This window comes from Suncus etruscus, chromosome 12, assembly GCF_024139225.1.
Source record: "Suncus etruscus isolate mSunEtr1 chromosome 12, mSunEtr1.pri.cur, whole genome shotgun sequence".
Taxonomy (NCBI): Eukaryota; Metazoa; Chordata; class Mammalia; order Eulipotyphla; family Soricidae; genus Suncus; species Suncus etruscus.
The window spans coordinates 10,258,433-10,278,671 of NC_064859.1; the positions used below are offsets into that span (position 1 = coordinate 10,258,433).

The 20,239-nt window shown below is 43.1% G+C and overlaps 1 protein-coding gene across 1 annotated transcript in view; it reads right to left on the reverse strand.

The window, feature by feature from the left end:
• Positions 1–1,824: 1,824 nt before the first annotated feature.
• The window catches only part of HK2 (hexokinase 2), a 49,832-nt gene continuing 31,417 nt past the window's right edge, over positions 1,825–20,239 (reverse strand). Inside the window, exons 10-17 of the mRNA XM_049785255.1 lie at positions 16,471–16,619; positions 15,985–16,104; positions 13,812–13,907; positions 12,550–12,649; positions 12,275–12,458; positions 11,312–11,467; positions 5,048–5,281; positions 1,825–1,984 (exon numbers count right to left, since the gene is read on the reverse strand). Coding sequence (XP_049641212.1) covers positions 1,840–1,984; positions 5,048–5,281; positions 11,312–11,467; positions 12,275–12,458; positions 12,550–12,649; positions 13,812–13,907; positions 15,985–16,104; positions 16,471–16,619 — 1,184 coding nt within the window. The 3' untranslated portion in view covers positions 1,825–1,839. The remainder of the gene's footprint in view (positions 1,985–5,047; positions 5,282–11,311; positions 11,468–12,274; positions 12,459–12,549; positions 12,650–13,811; positions 13,908–15,984; positions 16,105–16,470; positions 16,620–20,239) is intronic.

The following is a 20,239-nucleotide window of genomic DNA, read 5'->3' on the forward strand; positions in this document are numbered from 1 at the left end:
TTTGAAGCATCCCATTTTAGAAGCCTACAAAATAGCTTTCCTAGTCACACACTCAGCAATCATACTACTGTGTTGAAAATGTCCAGTTTCATAGAAGGAACATCATTTTCAAGTCTAAAAGTTAATATTTGTCTATTTCTTGTGTATTCTTCAGTAAAAAAACACATCTAGACACTGTCCTCACCAAAATTTGATAAATGTGCAAATCACAGGTACTACAGAGACATGTGTCTCCTTATTTCTGTATTAATCATTTTATCTTATCCAATAGCGTTTTAAAAAAAAAAAACTCACATACCTTTCACCTTGAATATGCCGGTTTATTTTAGGGCAGAAATGAACTTTATGGTTCAGAGTTCTCTTAAAAAAAGAGTGGAGAAACTTTCTGCCATTCTTATTTCATCCACCAAAGCCCTTGCAGTTTGGTATAAATATAAAAACTGCTTCCCACCCCCCACACACACAGAAATGCCTTAGACAACTCTTGTAAAACATTTACAAAACAAACTTCATGTTAAGTTTGTTAGAAAGGCACATTATCTGATTAAAGTCCTCCTGAGGTTTGGATGGTTTCGATTTGGCTTGCTATCAACAGTTAAGTGGTTTTGTTTTATTTTTTTAATTTAATGTTGTTGAATGTATTTTTTACTTTGTCAGAGAGCTTAAACATAGTGATTGCCCTAAGAATGAAATTTTCAAAGCAGTGAGTCTCTTTGAAATGATTCCTGGTTCCTTTGGTTGACATTGTCCAAGGGAAGTCCCCAGACAGAGGAAAAGCTGGGCTTGGGAAAAGCTAGGCTTGGGCAGCTTTAATGCAGATCCAGCTTCCTTCTCCATGTGCCTCCTCTTCCATTTGCCATCTAGATCTGAGGGTAGAGAACTGGGGAGGGCAACCCCTGAAGAGGCTTCCCTTCTTGTCCCAAAGGCAGATGAGGTATTTCTAGTCACCAGTCAATATCTTCACTTTTCATCCTTGTACTACACAGATGACTCATGAGGATGGGTCTGAGGAGACCTTGCATATTTATGTACATAACAAATGGACATATAAATACATTACATACAATGGACCCTTACAGACAGGGTCAAGATGAAGGACCAGATGTACTTCATAAACTAAATACACTTCAAATATAAATTAAAAGGAAATTAACAGTGTTTCCATTTCAGCAGGAAACATTTTTGAGAGCACTCCCTCCCACTCTCCCCAGCCCCCTCAGGTCTATTGCTGAGGGATATATTATTTGTGAACCCACATGAGGGATGCATCCACTCTTGGCTTTGGTTTTGCTTGCTCATGTGGAAGATTGCTTTGATTCCAGCAGCCACTGGACCCAGGTCAGTGTTGGTCCATGGGGCTGAAAAGGGACTGCCACAGGCCATCCAAAGATTTCCTTCCTTCACCACCTTGCCAGCCCTCAAATTCTGCCTGTGAGAATCAAACTCAATTAGCAGACACATCCCAGAAATCTGAGCTGAGAAACAGTAACAACATATTTTCAAGGTATGTCTCCACCTCGTAATGTCTTTTTGTGACTGCTCCATTTTACAAGGGTCTACAGGGCTTATGTAGGATTGGGGAGGCAATTAGGGGGAATTTATTAAGAGTGATCACTTGTTTTACTACCTAATTTGAAAACCAAGAGTCATGGCAAGTATGAAGACATTCTTAATCAAAACCCTACACTGATGGGAGGTAGAGATACCCGAGGTGGCCAGCATCCTCTCTGCCAAGGAAAAGCCACAAAGGAGTCTGCCTTGAACACAAGGGGTTAGGCATCTTATCACTTGAACCTGGGGATGGAGAAGTAGAGGAAGCTGCTTCAAATGGCAGTGCCCCTATCTCTGTCCAGCCTCACGGATCCGGCAGGCTACAGCGGTGATGAGGGCGGCTCCCTTCCCACTGCCATCCTCTGACTCCAGGAACGACACATCACATTTTGGAGCCAAGTCCTTGACCGTCTCATGCATGACTTTTGCAAAGCTGGAAAATTTGAGAAAGGAGACAAAAATTACTCATTATTGATTGGAGTCTCTGGAGATGAGACCAGAAATAAGTAAGGGAAGCATGAAATCTAGGGAGAGTGAAGAGGAGAAAGACAATGCCAGGCACCATGTAGTAATACTTTTCTCTATGTTGTGTATCAGAAAAACATTCCTGGGAAGGCTGACAAGATGCCAAGTTTTGTGTCAATAAAAGAGTCCATGAGAAGCAAAGATGCTCCTTAGGGGTAAATATCTGAAATTCAGGACAGGTCTAGTCAAGTCAGAGAGAAGAGCAAAAGGGGGATTCAGAAAAGAGAAATCATCCACATCAGCAAATAAGCTCACTGAGTAAATATGTCTTTTGTAGAAGTGTATGACCAGTTCGAAAACTCCAGAGGGAAGAACCAAGACTCACAGAAATAACTTGTATTTCAGGAGTGGTGATGCACACCTAAGCTACAGCTAAGCAAAAGTTGTCAAAGTAAGACAAAGTAGCAGAATTACAGACTGATGCTGAGACACAGTGGCACCTCTGGTGTGGAATTAGAGAGAGAATCGCCATCACTGAGCCCAAGCCAGGCGAAGGGACCAGCTCACCCTCTTCCCCAGCTCCCATGTTTAAGGCCAGAGATAACATGTTCCACACTGCAAGCCCAGAAAGTATCGATTAGAATTTTATCCCCTTTCCTAGCCCACATCTGGGACATTCTCCTATTTCCATAACAAAACAGATGAAGAAAAGGGACTCACAACCTCTCAAGCTCCAGCTCCAACTCCGCAGACCCTGTATCATGACCCCTTAAAGCAATTGTGTAAGAAGTGACCATTCATTCAAAATGTCTCACCAGAGCACAGCAGGTAGGGCATTTGCCTTGAATGTGGCTGACCCAGGTTCGATCCCTGGCATCCCATATGGTCCCCCAAGCCTGTCCAGAATGATTTCTGAGGACAGACCCATGAGTGCTGCCAGATATGGCCCCAAAACCAAAGAAGAAGTCTCCCCATGAACCTTATTCCATTCCACGTATTGCCCATGCCAGGAGCTCTGCCTATAATCTAACTATACCTAACAAAGCTTCCAGGAAAGAGGAATTAGAGCTTTTTGTGACTCGAAGCTAATTCATTCAAACCCTAAGCAAAGTGGAGAAAGGGGAAAGACAAGAAGACTCCAGTTATACTGCAGGGGCTAAAGTGCTTGTCTTGCATCTGACCAACTCTGGTTCAATCTTCCAAGCACCACCAAGAGTGATCCCTAAGCACAGATCTAGGAATAAGTCTTGGGTTCTGTAAGGTTTAATTCAAAAACAAACTAATGAAAGGGCATTAGAAAAAGAAATTAAATATTTCTAAACTGGATGAGGGGAAGTATGGCAAACTTTTTCCAGAAAAGGCCTAGTGGTTAATGCTTTTGATTTTGTGGTCTTTGATCTGTGGGACCACTATGATGTGGAAGCACTGGCCACATATGAGATATAAACAAGGAATCAGGGGTGCATTCCAAAAAAACTTTGTTTATAAGAACAGTTGTGCTCTGTCTATCCTCACTCTAAGCCAGGGGTCCTCAAACTTTTTAAACAGGGGGCCAGTTTACTGTCCTTCAGACTGTTGGAGGGCCAGATTATAGTAAAAACAAAAATTATGAACAAATTTCTATGCACACTGCATATATCTTATTTAGAAGTGAAGAAACAAAATGGGAATAAATACAATATGTGGCCCTCAGGCCATAGTTTGAAGACCCCTGCTAGTAAAATTCTCCCCTTCAGAGTTCCAGCACTTGCTAAAATGATCAGAATACTGTTTCACATGAGGATCCAGAAGTAACCCAAATATCCACACTTCATAGAAAACTCTAGTATACATTCATGCCTCACTTCACCTTTCCATCAACCATGGGTGTTTGATCTCCATGACTATCCTATGTTCTACACCATCTCAGGTGGTATCCTGTTCTGTGCTGTTTGCTCAGCCACCAAATCAATTAATGATGCATTTCTCAGAAGGGCTCCCCTTTGCAATGCAAGGCCTGACTACACACAGCCAAAGGTATGCTGTGCAGCCCTAAAAATGAATAAAGAACAACCACAAACTTCAATGTGGATGCACCGAAAAAGCACCAAAGCCGTGTGGAAAAAAGTCAAGAGAAGCCTTGTTGTGAAGAGTTCAGAAGTTCAGGAGGTTAGAGAGAGAGAAAGACAAAGACAGACAGAGATAGAGATAGCATAAAAGCAGAGAAGACATATGCCTTGAATGCAGTGACCCAGCTTCCATTCTTAGGACTGCACATGTGTTGTCATCTATAAATTATATAGACACCTGTAAATGACTTTTTCCTTTTTCTTTTTCTGAGTTAATTAGCACAAGTACCCTTAACCCTGTCCTTCAGGTGATTTCTGTTAAACTCTGGCTAATAAAAGTGGCAGAGAAAGCACTGGCTCAGTAAGATCCAAGAGGCTACTCAACTCCCTGGGCCCTTTTTGCACCTTCTCTCTTTACTGCTCTATTTCTGTGCGATGCCACTTGCTGCCAACCTATCCATCCCAGGGTTGGCATGAGCACAAACATGGCAAATACTGCCAACTGTAGGCTGTAAGCAGAAGCCCCTGGGAAACCAGCAACCCCATGTGGTCCCCCAAGCACTGATAAGAGAGATCCCTGAGCACAGAGACAGGAGTAAGCCCTGAGCACCACAGGGCTTTAAAAACAAACAAACAAACAAACAATAAAAAAACAAAAACACCTTAAGTTAAAAAAAAATAAAAACAACGGACCAATCTAAATGCAAAGATTGATGAGAAGGGGGAAGCAAGAGTGAATCTTCATAGTTCTTACCATGACAGGGAGGCTAAAGAGCACAGTTGGAACTCATAGGGGTTTCCACTCTAGGCAACAGAACAAACAGGCTAATGCTGGTTCTTAATTGTATAATGGGGTTATAATATGAGCCTAATATAATGTACATATAATAACTCATGTAGTCTTTGAAATTCCTGTATTTCTATAAAGAAAGTGTGAGGGGAAAGGAAAGGAGAGCGAGGAGAAGGGGACAGGAAGTACTCACTGAGGATGCAACTTGTACAGAGTCCCGTCCACGCCCACTGTTACTTTGAGAGTCTCCAGCCCACGGTTTTCTCGGATTTTGTCCACCACGGCAGCCATGCCTGCTCCACAGAGTTGAGCCGCCCGCCTGGCCACTACGGTGCACACCTCCTTGACAATGATGCTATCGTCACAGGTGCTCTCAAGCCCCAGGTGGTGCAGGATGGCACGGACCTGCAGCAGGGCCAAGCAGTCACTGGAGGGAGAGGAGAAAGCGGGAGGTCAGCTGATGGCTTGCCTCCTCCAGGGGCCCAAGTCCTGTATCAGAGATGTTGGAGAGTGGGGCTGGGATCCTGGTAGTAGGGCAGGAAAAACACTGGCCCCTGCAGTGTCCTCATTTTGAGCTCATCTCTGCACCAGAGTTCGTCTCATGGAAGGAATAGGGGGCCAGTCCCCTGTTTCCCTCTGCCCAGCGAGGTCATCTGGCTACTCAGGACCTGACCCTCACAGCAAGAGTCTCGTTTTTATATTCCACTGGTTTGAAAGAAATCACAAGAAACCCAGTGATAATGGTCAGTGATGAGGCCATTTTCATTGCGAAGTTCTTTCTCTCATGACAGGTTGGCTGGGGTTTGGTTTGGTTTCCTCCTCATTGATGCCACTGGACTCCACCTGGAGGTTGCTGGTGACCAGAGGTCATTCATATCCATAATAGCCATTGCTAGTCATGAATCAATGGAATAAGCCTCACCCACATTAGATATGTTTTATTTCTGCTCCCCTATCCGGGTGGCTCAAAATGGGCGTGTGCAACATTTAGGAAACAAACCTACATAAAATGGTAAGAAGAAAATGAAGCCCCTTCCATAAAGAGAGCAGTGTTTTGTTCTTTTTTAAAAATTAATTAAATACCAGAGCCGGAGTGATAGCACAGCGGGGAGGGCATTTGCTTGCACACTGCTGTCCCAGGGCAGACCTAGGTTTAATTTCTGGCATCCCATATGGTCCCCCAAAACTGCCAGGAGCGATTTCTGAGCACAGAGCCAGGAGTAACCCCTGAGTGCTGTAGGGTGTGGCCTCAAAACAAAAACAAAAAATATAATTAATTAAATACTTTATTAAATTACTGTGGTTTACAAAATTGTTCATGATTGAGTTTCTATAATAAATATACACTCCCTTCATCAGTGCTTATTTCCTACCACTGATGTCTCCAGTTTCCTTCCCATCTTCCCTGGTTCTGGGACAGATACTTTACTTCTCACTTCTCTCTCTCTCTCTCTCTCTCTCTCTCTCTCTCTCTCTCTCTCTCTCTCTCTCTCTCTCTCCTCCTTCTCCTCCTCCTCCTTTTTTCCTTTGTAGACACTGTGATTTGCACTCTTGTTATGAAAGGATACCATGCATATCACTTTATATCCTTTCAGCAACCAGGCCTTGTCCACAGTAGTAAGTTTCAAATATCATTGTCATTGTCAAAGTGGTCCTTCTCTACCCTAACTGCACTGATCCACTGTTCTTGGAAAAGCTTCCTGCCAATGACTTGTTCCTCCTGACCCTCGTTTCTTTTGTCTCTGGATATTATTGCCTATTATTGCCATACTATCATTTTTTTTCTTATATTCTACAAATGAGTGTGACCATTCAGTCTAGACCCCACCCCCCAGCATATTTCTGCAATGTAGGACAGACCAGATTTGACTTCATTTTATCGGCCTGATTAAAGTCCCTGTGAAGCCTTGAGAGAACAGAAGTGCTCATTCCTTCTAAAGTTACTTCCTATGCATGTTTCAATTTGCATGCTAGAGGTAGATTTCCACCTGTAGTTTTTTTTTTAATAGTATCTTTATTTAAGCACTTTGGAAGGCTGAAATTATAGCACAGTGGGTAAGGTGCTTGCCTTGCATATCACGGACCTAGGTTTGAACCCCAACCCAAAAATCAAAATGAAAAAACATTATGGCTACAAAATTTTTCCTACTTGAGTTTCAGTCATAGACTGTACACCACCCTTCATTAGTGCACTTTTCCCATCACCAATGTCCCCAGTTCCCTTCCCATCCATCCCCCATCCCACCACCATCTGTCTCTGGGGAAGGCATTTTCTCTCTCTCTCTCTCTCTCTCTCTCTCTCTCTCTCTCTCTCTCTCTCTCTCTCTCTCTCTCTCTCTCTCTCTCTCTCTCTCTCCCCCTCTTTCCTTCCCTCCTCCCCTCCCCTTTTTTATTTTGTGGTTCTTATCCAAAGTGATGTCCCAACTATCATTATCATAGTGGACCTTTCTTACTCTAACTGCACTCACCACTTTTGTGGCAAGTTTCTATCATGAAGTAGTCCTCCTGGCCCTCATCTATGTTATCTCTGGATATTATTACTATATCATCTTTTTCTAATCTTATATCCCACAAATTAGGTTATTCTGTTTATGCCTCCCCACCTGGCTTATTTCATTCAGCACAATAATCTCCATATCTGAGCTGGAGCGATATCACAGCGATAGGGCATTTGCCTTGCACATGGCTGACCCAGGACAAATCTGGTTTTCATCCCGACATCCCATATGGTTCTCTGAGCCTGCCAGGAGCAATTTTTGAGTGCAGAGCTTGGAGTAACCTCTGGACAATATGGGTGTGGCTCAAAACCAAACCAAACAAACAAACAACTCCATATCTGCTAGATAATACCTTGTTTTACCCATATTTTCCTAATAGCTACATAGTATTCCATCATGTATATATACCAGTTTCTTTAGCCACTCATCTGTTCTTGGATACTTGGGTTGATTCCAGATTCTGGCTATTGTAAATAGTGCTGTAACAAACAGCATTGTATTTTGGAGTTTTTTTTTTATTTAGAGCAGGGGTCTCAAACTCAATTTACCTGGGAGCCACAGGAGGCAAAGTCGGGGTGAGGCAGGGCCGCATAAGGGATTTCATAAAAAAAAAAAAAGTCCTCAAACGTCATTATTAACAGTTTTAATTATTTCTTCTGAACATGAATAGAACATTGAGTGAACAGTTCTTCTGAACATGGCATCTTTTGCCAATTCCTGGCTGCCAGAGACTTGACAGTGCTTCTTCTCACAATTCTGAACTACATTTGGCTTTAGAGAGGAAGCATTTAAGACCCTCAGTATGGCTTGAAGATGATCATCATTAATCTAGACTTGTACTTTGACTTATTGAAGTTCAATGTGGAGAATAATTTTTCACACAAATATGTGCTCCCAAAAAGGCACATGGTGCGCTTGAACATTTGGGAAAGTTTAGGGAAGCTGGGGGGGGGGGGCAATTCTCTCAAAAATTGCCCATGCATGTCTGCTTTTCCACTAATCTCCCTGAACTTGGCTTTGAGATCAGAGTTGCTTTGCAGGTCAATGAGCTCCATTTGAAGCACAGGAGGGGCATCTTGCACATCAAAGGAAAAGGGGTCCACAAAAATTTGGAAAGTGGCTCTGTGCTTTTTGAAGTCTGCAAATCTGTGATCAAATTCCTTCTCTAGCTTAAAAATAGCATCAACATATTTCTCACCACTGAATGGTATGCCTGCATCCACAAGTTCCTTGCATACTGGGAAATGGCAAAGGTTTGTCTGAGAGAGCTGGGATTTCCATAACACAAGTTTTGTGGAGAATGCTCTCATGTTGTCATAGGCAGCACTGATAAGCTGCCCCAGGCCTTGTAACATCTTGTTTAGTACATTCAGCTTATGTGTGATGTCAACAAGAAAAGCTAAGTCCATGAGCCATTGTGATCACTCAACTCAGAAACAGCATTCCCATCCTTCTCCAAGAAGGCTTTCACTTCTCTTAACTCAAAAAATCTTTTCAGGACATTTCCCCTGCTTAGGCAACGTCCCTTGGTGAAATAGAGCACATGTCCATATTCTGACTCCATTTTCTCTAAAAAAAAAAAAAAAAGCATGGAACCTCCTGTGCTTAAACCCCTGAATCTGATTTGGTTGATGCATTTCACAACAGACATCACATTGTCACACGGCAGGCATTTACTGCAAAGGGCCTGCTGATGGATAATGCAGTGAAGAGCAATGGCCTTCTCTACACTCTCCTCTTCAAGTTTTTTGGAACAAGTGCCACCAGTCCATTTTTCCTCCCTGTCATCGATGGCACTTCATCAGTTATTATTCCAACAAACCTCTTCCATGGCAAACCTGCATTCTCAATGGCATTACACAGATGCCGAAATATCTCATTAGCAGTGGTCTGGCCATGCATTGGAATTATTGTGAGCTGCTCCTCTGTCAATTTAAAATTGGAATCAACACCACAGACATAAATTGTGAGCTGTGCTGGGTCTGTTATATCTGTGCCCTCATCAAGAGCAACTGAGTATGCATCAAAAAATTTGGCTTTCTCACACAGTTGATGATAAATGTCACTTGACATGTCAGAAATGCTCTCTGCCACAGTGTTGGCAGAAAGGCTGATTTTGCTAAACTGACCTTTCTTTTCCAGACAGATAATACTTGCAGCCTGTAACATGCATTTTTTTTTTAACAAACTCTCCTTCTGTGATGGTTTCCCTGCCTTAGCAATCATCTCACTAACCATGTAACTAGCTTCGACTGATGCAACAATCTCTTTGGTTGCTTTCTTGAAGTCTTGTTGCCTCATTAGACATGCTTTAAGACTGGCAACCCGCTTGGCTCTCACATTTCCTTGATATTTTGCACATTCCTCAGCATGTTTAGTTGAATAATGGCGTTTCAAATTGTATTCCTTATGCACTGCAACTTTCTCTGAGCAAATAAGACATGTGGGGATGCCCCTGTGCTCAACAAAGAAATACTGCATCTCTCACTTTTCCTGAAATTGTCTGTGCTCGTCATCAATCTTTCTATTCACTGCAGGCTTTGATGAAGTCATGATGAAGGTATGACAAAATCTAATTCTGTAATAAACTTCTCTCCCTTCTCTCCTTTAGGCCTCCAATAATGCAAGGGACAGCGGGCAGGAGCAGCGGAAATGACGTTTGCGCTAGGCGCAAAGTATTCACGATTATTCGCTTATCGAATATTCGCAATAAAAAAATTGCATTAGTAAGAAAAAAAATCGCAAAAAATCACATTAAACATTTGCATACCCCGAACGAAACTGTTCGAGGTATGTGAATGTTTAATGCTATTTTTTTCTTGCTAATGCGATTTTTATTGCGATTATTCAGTCGAATAATTGTGAATACTGCAATATTTGAAGGCTGGTCACGGGCCACAAAATGTTGTATGGATGGCCACAAATGGCCCGCGGGCCATGAGTTTGAGACCCCTGATTTAGAGGATTATTTCTTGGACAGTGGTGTTTCATCTTTGAAGATGTTTTTAGTTTCAATGTCATGGAGTGTTTTGCCTACATTTTTCCCTATGTACCTTATAGTTTCAGGTCTGATATCAAGGTCTTTAATCCATTTTGATTAGACCTTTTTGCATGGTGTTGAAGAGAAGTCTGGGTTCATTTTTTTTTTTTTTATGTAGTCGACCAGTTAACCCAACACCACTTGTTGAAGAGGCTTTCCTTGCTCCACTTTATATTTCTTGCTCCCTTATCAAAAATTAAAACCTGTGGTATTTACTCCTACTAATATACCCAAGGAACACAAAAACGTAATACAAAAATTTCTTCCTCACACATATATTTCTGCAGCACTATTTACAATAGCCAGACTCTGGAAACAAAAAAGATGCCCTTCAACAGACGAATGGCTAAAGAAACTATGGTACATATATACAATGGAATATTAAGTAGCTGTCAGGAGAGATGAAGTCATGAAATTTTCCTATACATGGATGTACATGGAATCTATTATGCTGAGTGAAATAAGTCAGAGGAAGAGAGAGACACACACAGAGAGAGAATAGTCTCACTCATCTATGGATTTTAAGAAAAATAAAAGATATTATTGAAATAATCCCTGGATATGAGGGCCAAAAGGACTGGCTCATGATATGAAGCTCACCACAAAGAGTGAGTGCAGTTAGAGAAATAACTACACTGAGAACTATGACGACAATGTCAATGAGTAAGGAAAGTAGAAAGCCAGGCTAGAATACAGATGGGGTTGGGGGGCATTGGTGATGAGAATGTTTTACTGGTGAAAATGTTCAAGTGTCCCTTATTCACTAGGTACTATGTAAATAAGCTAGTTTTAAGTATCTTTGCTCTTCAACTAACCTTTTATAAGCTATGCTCTGATCATACTTAAGCTTTGAGATGTCCTCCCTTTGTTAAGGAAGAAAGGAGCAGACAGCCCTAGTGCACTGGTTCGAAGCTCTTACCTCTCAATCTGAGAGAGAAATTTGGTTTCAAAGATTCCTCTTGTCTTGAGTCGTTCTGAGATTCGGCCACGGAATAGTAGCCCATGCTTGGTGAAATCAATGAGGATGTTACGGACAATCTCACCCAAGTACATGCCACTGATCATTTTCTCAAACCTGGTGGAGGTGAAGGAGAAGGAGAAGGAGAAGGAGAAGGAGAGAAATATATTAAGATATAAAAGACCAGATCAGTCATCATCAGGAAACAGAAGAAACTTACATTCTCCTTGGGGGACAAAGGAAATACTACTTGAGTGACTAGGAGTAGAATTCTAGATCTTGTGCACCCTGATCACAATGCCCAAGGAGCCCAGTTTCTGGGCTCACTTCCATTTCAAGGTTTATTTCTGATTCTTCAAGAAGAAGACACTCAAATCCTACCAAACATCAAAAAAGACAAGACACTAAGTCTAGTATTGTTTTGTTCAGGGCCTATACCCAGTCATACTCAAAGCTTACTTCTGGCTCTATACTCAGGAATCACATCCAGCAGTCCTCAGGGGACCATGTGGGATACTGGGAATAGAATCTAAATTAGCTATAACCAAGTCAAGAACCCTCCCTGCTGTACCATCACTCTGGCCCCATTACTAATGATTCCTTCATTGACCAATTCCTTATAGCTGACTATTCTTGCAACATGATTTGTGATTGTTTCTCCTAATCCAATGGCACTTTCAAAGCATCACCATCCATTATGATGGAGGGCCAGTGAGTCAATGAGTGACATCCAGAAATCTATTTTCATTTCTCTCTCTTTCTCTTTTTCTCCTCCACTCCAATACCCTAGGGTCACTGTTGTCAAGGAGAAAGGACAACTTATCACTATTCAGCTCTTCAGTTCTTGAATATTTGTATCAGTGTACACACACACACACACACACACACACACACACACACACACACACAACCTTGCATGCCTACCTCTGTTTTCCAGGATTGAGGGAGAGCTCATCGACGGCCGTGTCAAACTTGGTGCGGAGGTCGTCCAGGCAGCCGTTGTCCCCAAAGGCACCCCACTCCATATTGACGCACATGCACCCCTCCTCCCCGTCTACCAGCTCCACGTTCCGCATCTCCTCCATGTAGCAGGCATTACTGCCAGTGCCTGTTAGTTACAGATATGGGACACACTCGGGACCTGGCCCCCACCTGCCTAAGGCCATGGGCCCAGCTCAGGAGGGCTAGCAGCTCCTTACCCACAATGAGGCCCACTTCACAGTGCGGGTCTTCATAGCCACAAGTCATCATTGTCCCCACGGTGTCGTTCACCACAGCAACCACATCCAGGTCAAATTCCTTAAAAGAGAGTAACAGGTTCCCCCACACTAAGTATGATGTCTATTTTGGGGGGAGGGGAGTACATCTGGCAATGCTCAGGGGTTGTTCCTGGCAGGCTCAGGGGATCATGTGGGATGCTGGGAATTGAATCTGGGTCTGTCCTGGGTTAGCCACGTGCAACTGTGCTATTGCTCCAACTCCATGATGTGCTCTCTTGAGACACTTGCCAGGAGCATGTATAGGCCCATCAGATGAATCTGAGCTCTCTTTCTCTCTTTCTATCTCTCTCTCTCTCATCACCTCTTAGAGACCTGCGATTTAATTGCATGTCCTATGGAGATGAGTGAAGATGCCATTGCTGGATTTTGGGGGGCAAAAGGCAGAAGATTGTGGCTCAAGACTGTTTTTGCTGGCTCTATACATGGTTTGTGCAACCAGAGGGAAGCATAATACTTCTTCCAAGGAAGGTGAATTCTATCCAGGCAAGAGATACGTTTATATGCTTGAAGCAAGTAACAGCCCACAGCCAACTCAATAGGAGAGTCATCTGGTGTAGTGTGACTTGTACCCAGGGAAGTAGTGGTGTGGTTTGAGCTCTAAAATACAACAAACTTCCCACTGTGGCCAATTGTACCCAGAACCCATGGGACACTGTGTCCTCAGGATTTAAATTTATAAAATTTAAACAAAGCAAAGTATATGTCTGTGAACAACAACAACAACAAAAACATCCTTGGGGCCAGAACAACAGCATAGTAGGGAGAGTGTTTGCCTTGCATGTGGCTGACTGGGTTTGATTCCAGGCATCCCATGCAGTCCACCAAACCTGCCAGGAGTAATTTCTGAGCTCAGAGCCAGGAGTAATCCCTGAGCACTATCAGGTGTAGCAAAAAAACAAAAACAAAAACAAAAAAACACCCAACCAATATAAACCATCCTTTTCCCAGGCTACACACTTTGTCCATGCCTACTTTCCTTCCTCTCTCACAGCAAAACTGCATTGGACATTGCCTCATGGGTCCATTTTTGTGGTCAGTCCACAACTCGGTGCCCAAGTACCTCTTCACACACAGCAGCCAAGAACTGCTGAGGTTTCTGTTCACAGCCTCCCAATTCCCCCAAGCCAATTGCACTCAGAACAACATCCCCACTTTGAGACCACCTGCTCCTTGCTCCCCACCTCTCGTCGGTGGATGGCCTCCTTCAGCAGAGCGACCACATCCTCTCCTTCACAGCCGGACGCCTTAAAGCCTTTTGTCCACTTAAGAAGGATGCTCTGCAAGAAAATCACAGGGGAACAGAGATAAGCCCCTTAGAGAAGCTCCCATGAGGCCTTCTCAGGAGCCTCAGACCTGCTTCTACTATGAGCTTTCTGAGTTCCACAAATCCTGCCAATACTTGCCCACCCTGGTCATAAACCTGCTTGCTCCTCTAATTTGACTTCACGAACCAGGCCTTGGGCTTGACACATCCATGTGTCCCATTACTGAATCCTTATAGGAACCCAGAACATTACCACTGAGTCCCATTTTGTAGGTATCTGAGACTCTTCAGCTGTGTGCTCCTCAAGTCTTTTCCTCACTGTGGCTCCCTTCCAAACTAGTAGTTTCCTGTACCTCCCCACCAATTCCTACTGGCTGACACCAAGTCTGGTGCAAGGCCCGCATCTACATAGCTTTTACCCTTTGGAGAAAGGCTGCTTTAGAGTAGCTTTCCCATGACCTGCAGCTTGGAGGAAGAAAAGCAGGATTTAACCCCATCTGTCACCTCAAATCACTGGATCCCAAAGCACCAGACAACTCCATAGACCAAAGAACCAAGTTCCAAGCACTTAATTTCCCTCCTAGGAAAAACAGTTTGCTGTGGTGAGTTATTCCAACATCCTTTATTAGACATTTATGTTGAATGCCTTCTGTGATGCTATTCCCAAACTGCCTGGCATATGGACCCCCTGTAGAGTTCTGTGTTCCAGGAGACCCCAAAGAACAATGTTTTGTTTTGGTTTTGGTTTTTGGTTTTTGAGCCACATCCAGTGATGCTCAGGGTTACTCCTGGCTATACACTCAGAAATAACTACTGGCTCAGGGAATTCTACCATGGTCCATCCTAAGTAAGCACATACAAGGCAAATGCCCTACTGCTTGCACCACTGCTCCAGCCCCAAACCATAGAGCAATTGTTAAAGGGCTTCTCCTTGAAAAATGTCAGAGACACCACTAAACCAGAGATGAGGAAGGACTGCACAAAAAGGGGGCACCATCACATCATGATTAATGATTCTGGGCTTAACAGTGGGCCATCCTTCCTCCCTCACAAAAAAATCTGGTTAAAGGAGATAAAAACCTATCAACACAGGGGTCCTCCCAAGGCACTCCTAAGCCCCATTGTTCATGTTTACTTCTCCCCAGTGCCTCACCCCCTGGGCTATGTCCTGTTATCCTTCAGATATCCCAGTTCTTCTTGTGGTGCTAACAAACATTGATAGAAGGGAATAAACCTTCTCGGATCATCAGCCTCTCACCCATTTCTTCCTGGTCATCAACTGTGGGGGAAAGAAATTGATCCTTGCTAGCCAACAGAGCAGGCACATCTGGTGCCTAACTCCCCACTTCATGCTCGGGGATCCCACAGCTACTTGAATCAGAGGGTCAGTGCCCATTGTCAAATTCCACTGTGGAGTAAACAAGGACCCTGCCCAGCCTGGAAAAGCTCCAGAGAAATCCCACAAAGCCTTGGGGATCAGACAGTGATTGTCAACACAGGAGACTAATTTCCTGTATTGCCTTTGCTTCCTTCTGTGCTGCAAATCTTCACAGGAAACAAAGATGTCTGGCCCTCTTCCCAAGTGTCCAGAAGTCATAAACAGGCTCTGCTGAGTGCCTACTTTCCACCCACTGCCTGGGCTCTTATTGCTTGTTTATTTAATTTCATCAGTTTGACATATCATTAGCCAGAAATTTGGTTTTACAAACCAGCCTCCTAAGTGATAGCTAGGCCACTCCCACTCCCATCACCCTTATTTTCCTTCCACAAAATTGTTGTGCATGCATCTCACTTCTATGGCTATTATAAGGATTAAAGGAGATGAAATGCACAGGAAGCCATGCTAAGGTACTTAGTATGCTACTTATTCATATTTTGATTCTTAACATCATCATCATCATCATCATCATCATTTCAAAGACTGAGAGCTGAGCTAACCTGCTTGGCTTCCATCAGCCCTAACATCCCCATTCCCATCACTGTTCACATATATGCTCAACTTTTCTTCCGCTGAGCTCAGCATTCTCATCAGGATTCTGGGCAGTCAATAGAGCCCATTTAGAGATGTCCCAATAAAGTGCTGCTGTTACCTCATCCAGGCTGTTCTGCTGGCAGGGAAAGGAGAAGGTGAATCCCAGAGGCAGGGACACGCCCTTCATGCCCATGTACTCCAGGAAGTCCGCAATGCATTGCACAATGTGGTCAAAGAGCTGCAAGAAAAAAGGGGTGTGTGTACTGAGGGGTGATTCTGGCTCGTGGCTGGGTCTCTGCCCAAGCTTGAGACATAGACCCAGAAATCCAAGAACAATTTCCAGCAATTCAATTACAAAGCTCAAACATGAAGAAAAATGCCAGGCTGGATTCCCAGTTCTCCTGTCTCCACCCAGCTGAGAAAGCACCATCCTAGTCAAGGAAGGTATCCTAGGAGCAGGGAGAAGATGATGGACTGGAGTGTGCACTTTGCATGAGGGAGCCCCAGGCTCTATCTCCAGTAACCAATGGTTCCCCAAACCCTGTCCCCCCCAAAAAAGAAACGTTCCTAGAGTCCTGTCCAGAAGAGCAACTGGCCGCCTCACCTCATCTCCAGTGCCGTGCATCACCTCCTGTGGGATGGCATAGATCTTGTTGTGCATCTCCACTCCCCGGCGCTTCCCGTTCCGTACACGCACCAGCAGGACACGGAAATTGGTACCCCCAAGGTCCAAGGCCAGAAAGTCACCTTTCTCTGCAAAATCAACCCCAAAAGAGGTGAGTGGAGACATCACAAGGGAGTGCAGGTGGATAGCATCATCTCTTGTGGAAGCCCTCTTGGGGTTTCTAGAGAAACCACAGGGTGATGGGCCAGGAACTCTACCTCACAGGATAGAAAATGCCATTGAGCATAGCTGCTGGCTCTTTCGTAGTTTTTCCAATAAACACAGGTGGCAGAGTGCCCTCTAGTGCTGTGGATCCTGTACTACCTAGCAAATGAGGTTCTAAAACACTCCACAGTGGCCATCCAGGTACCCAGGCTGAAGCCAGGCCACCTGACAGGAAGTTGCCCAGAGGAGAGAACATGGCCTTCTCCTCTAATGGTCATGCCCAGGGTCACACAGCTCAAAGTAGAGAGGAGACCAAATCCTAGTGTTTACCTCTAGAGCCAGTTCCAGAGGCACTCACTGACCCTTTTGTCTGACATGTGGAAAGACTACCTTGTCTAAAAATGTAAGAACTACCTCAGGAGTGGGGTTTTTTCCTCCTATAAAACAGGGGTCCTCAAACTACCACCCTCGGATAACATGCAGCCCGCCCAGGACGTTTACCCAGCCCAATTGGTGTTTTGCGAACTGTAAAGGTGGTGGAAGAACTGGCTCTGTAATTGTACCGGTTCCTAAACTGCACCAGAGTGAGCCTGAGGCAAAAGCAGAGTCCACCAATATGGGCACTATTGAGGCTGAAATGATGTGGACTGGGAAGGCTACATTGATGTGAACTGATCAGACTACATTGGGCAGTGCAATCTGTATGTCTTTGTGTGAGAAAAGTTATTGCTGGTATATTGTTTTTCTAATACTGTTTATATAAATATGTGTATGTATATTTATGTACATATATATGTATTTTACTAATAGCAATTTGGAATCCCTAGAAAACAATGTGAAGAAAGAGGAAAATTGGAGCCGGAGAGATATAGTGGTAGGGAGTTTGCCTTGCATGCAGCCGAACTGGGATGAACTCAGATTTGATTCCAAGCATCCTATATGGTCACCAGGAGCAATTTCTGAGTGTATAGCCAGAGGAAACCCATGAGCACCCCGGATGTGGCCCAAAAACAGAGAGAGAGAGAGAGAGAGAGAGAGAGAGAGAGAGAGAGAGAGAGAGAGAGAAAGAGAGAGAGAGAGAGAGAGAGATTCGGAGTATAGGATATTCAAATTACAATGGCTTTAGGATTACTTTCTCAGGCAATAAAAGGAAAGAGCTGGTGTGTAATATGCCAGAATATAGTGTCTGTGTTCAAAAAGTACAATTTACATTGACATTACCAAACTGAACATAAAGATAAAAATGATTAATTAGTCAGAGAGGTGAGAAAGATAAAATATTAAAATTGAAAATACATTGACAACTCAACAAAATACTTTTGTGAAGCAGAAGCAACTAAATATTTCATCACTGCAAGCAAGTATTCATATTGCCAAGCTAATAGCATTCTCTGGCGGACCATTTCTGGAGGGGTACTTTGTTAAAGAATGTCTTCTTTTTGTTGCCAAGGAGATGTGTCCAGAGAAAGCCAATTTATTTAGTACAGTGAGTCTTTCAGGATCTACAATTACATGAAGAATTGTAGAAATGGGAGACAATTTGCATCAGCATTTGCAAAACTCTGCAAAAAAAACTTCTACTTTTCCTTGGCACTCGATGAAAGCAATGATGTTTGTGATTCTGCACAACTTCTCATTTTTCGTGGAACAAATGACTATTTTGAAGTCACAGAAGAGCTTGCTACACTGCAAAGCATCAAAGGAACAACTATACAAGAGGATTATCTATGAAAAGGTGTGCCAAACTGTGAATGGTTTGGAGCTGGACTGGGCTAAACCAGCCAGTGTGACAACTGAGGGTGCTTCTAGCATGATGAGGTCAAGAAAAGAGTAATTGCTCATATTAACCAAGAGATGGACAAGCATAATCATTCTCATGCAACAGTCATATGCTGCTTCATCCACCAATAAGTGCTATGTGTATTGAATCCTAAATTGGGACTCTTACGAAAATTGTGGCAATTTCTTTAACTAATACATAAACCACTAAACCACTAACAAGTTAGACATTTCTGTCTGAGAGGCTGGAGCATTGGCACAACAGTAGGGCATTTGCCTTGCATGGAGCCAACCGGGAATGGAGCCTGGTTGGATTCCTGGCATCCCAAATGGTCCCCGGAACATGCCAGGGGCAACTTTTGAGCATGGAGCCAGGAGTAAACACTGAGGGCTGCCAGGTATGACCCAAAAACAAAAACAAAAAAAAATAAACAAAATAAAACAAAAAATTTTTCTGTCTGAGCTAAATATTCCCTATGAAGGTGTTCTGTGCTACATAGCCCATTGGCTAAGTTGAGGGAGAGTTTTGAAACATTTCTATGACTTACTTACACAGACTACAGCTTTTCTGCTTTCAAAAAACAAATAAGTACCAGAACTCAATAGCACCTCACCTTAATGTGCAACTTCAAAGAAAGGGAAAGCTCATCTATGAAACACAATCACATGTGAAAGCATTTGAAGTAAAATTAGTCCTCTTCATCTAACAAGTGAAGGTGAAAAATTTCTGCCACCTCCCCACAACTCAAAATCTGTTGTCCAAAAAAATAAAAATAAAAAATAAACAAAATATGTGTGAATTCACTGGAAAACTTGCAAAAGGAGTTTCAATTTAGATTTAAAGAGCTTCATCTCCATGAACAGAATATGCAGCTTTTCTGTAACCCATTTTCTATTGACATTAAAAATGTGGCTATAATGTATTATATGAACTGCAGAATTCTGCTGAACTGCAGAATTGTGACTCTCTGAAAGACAATCAATTCAAGCAGCCTTCGTAATTTCTTTCTATGCCTCTCACTCCTCTGAGACATATCCTAATCTCAGAAACCATGCATTCAAAATGGCAAACTGTCTTTGGTAGCACTTATGTCTGTGAACAGACTTTTGCCAGAACGAAATATATGAAATCCCCAACCAGATCTAGACTAACTGATGCACACTTGCATCACATGTTACGACTAGCAGTGACAAATATAGAACCAGACACTGACCATCTCATTAACCAAAAGCAGGCCCATTAGTTCCCATTGAAATTCTTGTAAGTTTGATTTGACTTTGCTTGTTCTTCATTTTAAATATTGTGCTTGCTCCCATTTTGATTTTTACTTCAAAATAAGATATGTAGGGGCCAGACTGACAGTGTGTATGCCCTGAAAGCAGTCGATCCAGGACATCCAGGACAGGTATTACTAGAATACCATTTGGTCCCCCAAGCCTGCCAGGAACAATTTCCGAGTGCAGAGCCAGGAGTAACCCCTGGCCCCAAAACAAACAAACAAAAAAGATATATGCAGTATGCATAGGAACTTGTTCATTTTTGCTTTTGTTTTTTTTTAACTATATTTCAGGCCTCCAATAGTCTGAGGGACAGTGAACTGGCCCCTGTTAAAAATTTCAGGACCCTTGCTAGAAAGAATTATGCCATAAATACTTTAGGCCTGTGAGGCACAGCCTAAATCTCCCAAGTTGTGCAAAGGAGACATAAATACAAATGTAGACAAAATTGAAAACCTGTGTCCTTCATTAAACTACCTAAACAGGG